General features: G+C 35.5%; 1 protein-coding gene across 1 annotated transcript; it reads right to left on the bottom strand.

The window, feature by feature from the left end:
• Positions 1-1,723: 1,723 nt before the first annotated feature.
• LOC150094953 (transcription factor SOX-14-like) lies at positions 1,724-2,509 on the bottom strand. Its single transcript, XM_090411158.1, has one exon. It carries the CDS (start codon positions 2,507-2,509, stop codon positions 1,724-1,726), a length of 786 nt encoding a protein of 261 aa, XP_090267284.1.
• Positions 2,510-7,128: the final 4,619 nt, after the last annotated feature.

The raw sequence follows: 7,128 nt of genomic DNA, 5'->3' as shown, positions 1-7,128 counted from the left end.
GTCTGCATATTCCTTATTCTCCAGTTGGAAATATGTGGGTTCGAATTTCGTCAAGAACACAAAGAAAAGAACAACTTTTTAACTGAGGATGACTTAAGTGATCGCTTTTTTTCTTCTCACAGAAGCGACTGAAGGAAGAACACAAGTGATCATCAGAAAGGGTATACTCCCTTCATAACCTTATTTGCCTCGTTATTAACCTAAATCTCACATTAATTTATAAGTAAAACAGAATTCACCGAAGGATTGTAGTCCGAGCTGTCCATTAATCAATGCATATACAAGAATTTCTAAAATCTGATTTTTTTTTTTTTTTTTTTTTTTGTATTAGTAATGAAACTGAGTCACGTAATATGTTGTCAAATAAGTGTGTTCTATGGCCGGTTTTTCTATATTTTACAGGAGATAAAAATACATTTCCTGGAAGAAAAACACCTCCACTTCCGTATGAGGCGGAATAACTCACCATCATCAACGAAAAGAAAATTATTTATGTTTTTATTTATTTATTTATTGCATTTTCATAAGATAATGAACTTGTGAGGTAATCAACGAAAGAAAAAGTATTGAAAATCAAACTTTTTTTTTTCAATATATTAAGTTCAAAAAATAAAAATAAAAAAGACATAACGAACACACATAACAACCACAATATAATTAGTAAGTATGATATTATTATTAATTATATTGATAATTAATAATTATAATAATGTGTGCCTGTCTGAGGTGAAAAAAAAAAGAGATCTTATTTCTTAAGGGCTTAGAACTTTTTTTAAATTTATTTACATTCTTCTATTTACACCTCATATTGCACCTTGTATCAATTCAATACACGGTATTAAGACGTGAATTGCAACCTTGATAACAAGACAAAGAGAGAAAGAGAATAAAAGAAATGTGAATATATTAACTTTATAGCTGGCTACTGTTTACTGAAGAGGTTTCAAATGTAAGTAGACAGCCAAACCACACTTAAAATTAAACTCCCTTTGCAGGGCACTCATACATCTAGACTGTAATACACCAAATTACAAATATACAGATGAGGGATCTCTGTTTTAGAATATGATAAAGAACATCTCCAGATAAACCGTACACAGCATTTTTTTTTTTCAAATGCATTCCCTTTCGTAAATGGATTATAATTTAACTTTAAGAATGTTAATAAAGAGGCGAGATCCGACACATGTTTGAATAAGTTTTTTTTTTTTTTATATAGTTTACTTTTTTTGGTTCCTATTTGAAATTGCCATCTTAACACAGACTTCTTCGCTACAAGAATGGTAAAAGTCTGAAAAGTTCCATTGCTAAAAGTTCAGGAAACCCACATGTTGGACACGCACAGTGTCACAAACATGGTAAGCCATTAAATTATGACGGGATGGATCTGACTGTTCTTGAAGGATCATTCTAATGAAACGTCTTGGCCAATTGGCAAGGAACTGTTCGAAAAAAAATTGTTCTACAGTCTAGGAACAGCAACAAACAGCTTTTGTGGGATGTGGGTGGGGAGCTATCTTTGCATCCAAGGACTCCTAAATTCTCTCATGGAGCTGTACGTTTATTTGGCCAAATATAATTTTTTTTTTTTTAAACGGACACACATACACGTGCAACATCCACCACAGATTAAGAACTTAGAACGAGCTCTTTTCCCATCCCTTGAAATTTGTAGCCACACACGTCTTACAAGAAGCCTACGACTAAGGAGAGAAAACTCACCTCAGACCACGTGACCTAGGGACAAAGCAGGGGGACTGGGTCGAGAGAAGCGATCGTCCGGCTTCAGGAACATATACGAGAAAGGTGACCTGAGTTCCGAGCTGGGGGTGACGCTTGGCGGCGAATTGATGCTTGGGAAATAGGATGGGGAACAGTAAGAACTGTACGAACTGGAGAAGGCGCCTCCGTGGGCATGTGAGAGGGAGGACAGGAAGCTGCTGGCGGCCGAATTGTATAGAGAACTCGAAGAGGAATGAGGTCCGATGAGGTTGTTCCCGCTGTTCATCATAGCTGTGGGTTCGCCGGCAGCAGCCCGGAGTTTGAGAAGACTGCTAGCGTCCAAGGAACTGTACACGCTACCCAGATGAGGGGTGAAGGAACTACGGGGTAAAGGCAGGCTGAATGTCCGCGCAGTTACCGCTTTCTCGCTGTCCAGACACGACGGTCCCACAGGAAACCTGGCCAGAGGGTCAAGCGACGACGGCAGACAGGAGGTCACCGAGAGGAATCCGTTGTCCTTCTTCGAGAGCGGTTTGGGCTTGCGACGCGGACGGTACTTGTAGTCGGGATGCTCTTTCATGTGCAGCGCCCGCAGCCGCTTCGCTTCGTCGATGAAAGGCCGCTTTTCCGCCTCGGAGAGCTGCTTCCATTCGCTGCCGAGCCGCTTGCTGATTTCCGAATTGTGCATCTTCGGATTCTCTTGAGCCATCTTCCTTCTTTGGCCTCTGGACCACACCATGAAGGCGTTCATGGGCCGTTTCACGTGGTCGCCGTTGGTTTTCGACATGTCGACGGACATCCGACACAGCACCTCAATGAGCTAATAAACTAGACGGGGGTCTCTTAACCCTCGAGATGTGACTAAACAAGCGTTGCGAGTGGGCCAACACTAAAGGTCAGCTAGTTCGTCATGAAAAGCGACACACATACATACACACGCAGCCGTTTCCGAGACGAGCACTCAGCGTTCTATAGCCATCAGACAATCGGCGTTGGCTTCGGCCAACCCTCCGTATCGGGCTATGTAATATAAACGTTTTGTAACGGTGGCTCCAATTTGTTCTCCTACCCTCGGTCACGGGCTTCAGGGTGGAGCTACTGGGATCACGCCACGCCTTTCCACTTTTCTATTGGTGGTTTTTATTCGACCCGACATGTCGCATTTATTCCACCCGGTGTTCACTAGCCTTGTCAGCGAGCGCCATCTATACTCCGTTAGGAACTTCCTTCCTTCCTACTATTGAGACAGATCATCCCCCGATATCAGGAACACTTTAAGGTAGGAAAGTTTCTGAGAACATTTCTACCTATTTTTAGTACTGTGTTTGTTTGCCAAAATTAGCCAATCCCGTGCCTTAATTCACAAAGCGATTATTTTAAGAACTAGAAATTATTTTATTTGGAGTGTTACCTGAAAGACGAATGCATAAATAGTTGGAAATATTTCGTAATTTCAAAAAAGTTTAATGCAGTTTTTTTTTTATCGTTTTTAGAAACAAATGATTGTTCAAATGCATGAAATTATGTTTTTTTTTTTTTTTTGCTTAATTTGTTATCTGTAATAAAAATGCATTTATATTTAGTTCGAAAGAAAGAAAACGGAAAAAAAGAGATAATTTTTTCATTAAATTCATTTTTATCTACTTGATTATTCACAGTGTTCTATATTTTACAAGTTATGTGGAGGAGGGTTTTATTTTTCTATACATTATTTATTTATTTTTCCTGGAAAGTGTAAAGGAAAATTATTCACGTAATACAGACTTGATGCACTTACATTTCGTTTCTAGAAAACTTTATGCCAAATAAACCGTAATTTTAGCATTGCATTTCACTGCAAATCGTAACCACCTTGTATATTATGATGCAATAAAAATATTATTGAAACTTTGCTCTATAATAAAAACAATTAAACAATTTCATTATTGCTGATTTAAAACTGTTTTAATTGTTTAAAATAAAACTAAAATTTAAAATTGTTTAATCTTGCTCCAAAAAGTCGGAAAAAAGAAATTTAATTGTGATTATCACAACACTAAAACAGTGAATGGTTTCTTATTTTAAGACTGCATATTTTTCAAATTATATTTCAAAAAATAATATTTTGAAAAAATATTTCATATTTTTCAAATTGCAGTTTTCAAATGTGATATTGCACGTCATTTATCTTCCGTTTTGTATGTATGGTGATTCATTAACTGTTATACGACATTAGATGGTCTGTAAGGAAACAGTGGTGCCCTCTGTGTAGTTTGTTGGCTAAAAGATCATTTTTGTAATAATGGTAATTTAGGCGTTGCAGTGCAAGAAATGTATGCTCGATCTTTGAGAAATTAAAAATAAAGATAATAATAAGTTATTTCAGATATTTTGATATTTTTCTTATATAATAATATTTTTATAAACAAAAATGTAATTTTTGTTTTTATTTTTCAAATATTAAAATATTTTTATAAAAAATTCAAATTTGTTTAATACACCATTTATTTATTAGAAGAAATATACTATATAAATTTAAGTAGTACATGTAAGAGACAGACTCAACAAGCTGCAGCATATGAGCCAACGGACATATTCAAATATAGAAGACCAAAAACTATATTAGCCTCCTATAACGATGCATAATCTCCATGCCCATTCAGGGCGAGCAAACTGCTCGTAAATTTTACCCTCACTGTAACCACGACAGATAGCGGGGAATATGAAAAGCATCTTGCTTCACCCTTAAAGACATAAATGTCAATTGTCAATTGTCAATTGTAAGAGTCAGTGATATGATATGGACCACTCACCTTAAACGAGATTTTGTACTTAACCTTATACCAAAATGGCATTGTTGCTTGTCTGTATGACAGTTGATATCATCAAGGATCATAGTTGCGAGCGTGCACATGACATTGCGATTAAACTCGCAATGCGCCACCATGACGTCAAACACTTACTCCATTTTTAAGGCAGCTGAGCATCCTGTTTTCACAACAGTGATTCTGACAATAGCTTTTAAAACCATTGTTGGTAAACGTTGGAAGACAGTTTCAAAAACTATCAATGTCATTGTTGGGTTTAACGACAATGATCGTCATATGAATCTTTTTTTTTTTTTTACTTGACATGTTTTTATTTTTTTGTTTTAAAGTTTTAGATTTAAACATTTCTCTACACTATATAATAATTTATATCTTAGACAACTACTTAGCTCTTTCTCTATAAAATTTCATTTCGCACTTCTGTACTTCGTTATCATAGTCTCATCTTAAATTATTGTTGTTGCCTTTATTCAAACTTGGCGACCAGTGAGTGAAATTGGTTGCAATTCTAGCTTCTTTGTATCCCATCCAATCACTACTTCTGTTAATTGTGATCTCTTAAGTAATCATACAATGGTATATTTAGCTTACGAATTCTATGTGAATCATGTGTAATCCATAGACATCTTCTAGATACAAATGTCGCTCGATTTAAGATTATGACTCTCCTAATGTACAGTGAAAAGAAAATTAATATGTATAATCAAATATCCCTACAATTTAGTATGATTTCTCTGTCCACCTATAATACTAATTAATAACCATTGCAATGATGAGATCTGTTGTGGGACTTTCATGATGACATTCAATAAAATAGAATATAATTTCTTCCTTCCTTAGATTCTACTATTTTCAGGAATGGATACCACAATTAAAAAAATAAGGCAATCTCTTTAGCTATTAAAATATAATACAAAAATATTGCTTTTAATGTTAATTTCAATGATAATTTCATGTTTATTTCAATAATACAATATTGTTGCAGTTCTACCACTACAAAACCCATAATATCTTGCAACTGAATCATCTTTCTGTTCTTTTTCAGACTTTTATTTTTATTGTTTTTCAAATTCATCACTCTATAACATATGCTGAATCCTTTAAGAATGATGGTCAATGATTTTGAATACTTCACATGGAAACTTGGAGGTTTTTTTTTTTTTTTTCGTGTGATAAAGATAAGGTGGGAGAAGATGCATAGAGACCAGAAACGGAGCTTTTTCAAGCCGCTTTAGGCTTCTAATAATTAAGTGGGAGATGAATTTCATACCAAGCAATTAAATTTAACTCCCATCGAACTTCACCAAATTTAAGTTAGTGAATTCATCTTTACAAAAACATTTTTGAATATTTATTACTTTTATTTATTTTTTTTTTTTAATAAAGAACATTTAAGTTTGTGGTGTTAAAAAGAATACAGCAACATGCAAGCAATACTTTACTTTTTTTTTTTTTTTCAAAATATCAGTTTACTCTTAAATAAATATTCTGTCTCTGCAAAATAGTTTGCTATAACTTAATTTTTTGGGTTATTTTAAGTTGTCTTTAGACGTCTAAGCTCTAATAATAACCCAGACTTTTTAAAATTATATTTCTCCAACCTCTCTACTGACGTAATTTTTTTTCCTAAGCGTTCAATTCCTCTAGAACAACTACAGTTTATTTTTGCTTTCTTCGCCACTGGATTCTTCGAACATCTTTCGAAAAATAGATCTTTTTCTTAACTCCCAATCCTCTTCGCTTTTCATTGTTTCTTTGTTAAATGCATTGAAAGGGTGCTTGAGGTCATCGTGACTGACAGAAAGTGACGCGGTCATTTTTATACAAGCACATCATTTCTGTTTAGAACACAAATGATGTGCAAAATTCCCCCCTTTTCAAATAATCTGAAAAGTTAATGATAACTGTTGACGCATTGATGCAGAATTTTGCAGACTGTGTTGCTATGACTACAGATTTAACTATTTTCATTAATAACCTTGGATGCTCTGGATGTATGAAACCGAAATTAAAAATATTTCGATGGAGAAACTGTATTTTAAAAAATATTCAATATATCCACGTCTGTTACATTTCTATTTACAGTTCCTATGTTTCATCTCTCTCTCTCTCTCTCTCTCTCTCTCTCTCTCTCATTTAGCTTATATTTCTAGCAAAGCACCATATGATAAGCATAGTGATCTATTCACTGATTCCCCAACTGGGTAAGTTTTTGGAAAAACCATCATTACTTGCGGAAGTTGTGACACAACACTGACTGGTGTGGGATGCTGTCAAGATGTTTCAAAATTGGCTCCCCCCTCTCTATCATCCTCAGTACACTATTTAGTGTTCGTCAGAGTATGTTTCCGATTTCGCTCTTCTTCTTCCCCCCCCTCCCCCATCTCCACCCTCCCATCGAACGACACCACACTTGACACCATTATGAGTGCAAGCATGGTGCAGTTGGCGAGAGGGATCCGATTACGGGGATGCAGTGTGACGTTTAGATAGAGGCCGTCATAATTGTGTCTAGAGCCCAGAGATAATTGGGAGCCCAGAGAGGATCACGCAACACTCAATAGAGTGAGTGGAGAAGGAGGGTCGGATTTGTAACCAA

The sequence above is a fragment of the Typopeltis vanoorti genome, chromosome 21 (genome assembly GCF_054136105.1).
Source record: "Typopeltis vanoorti isolate ZY-2024b chromosome 21, IOZ_Tvanoo_1.0, whole genome shotgun sequence".
Lineage (NCBI taxonomy): Eukaryota > Metazoa > Arthropoda > Arachnida > Uropygi > Thelyphonidae > Typopeltis > Typopeltis vanoorti.
Note: the sequence above shows the minus strand (reverse complement) of the source record. Positions and strands in the feature narration are given on the sequence as shown.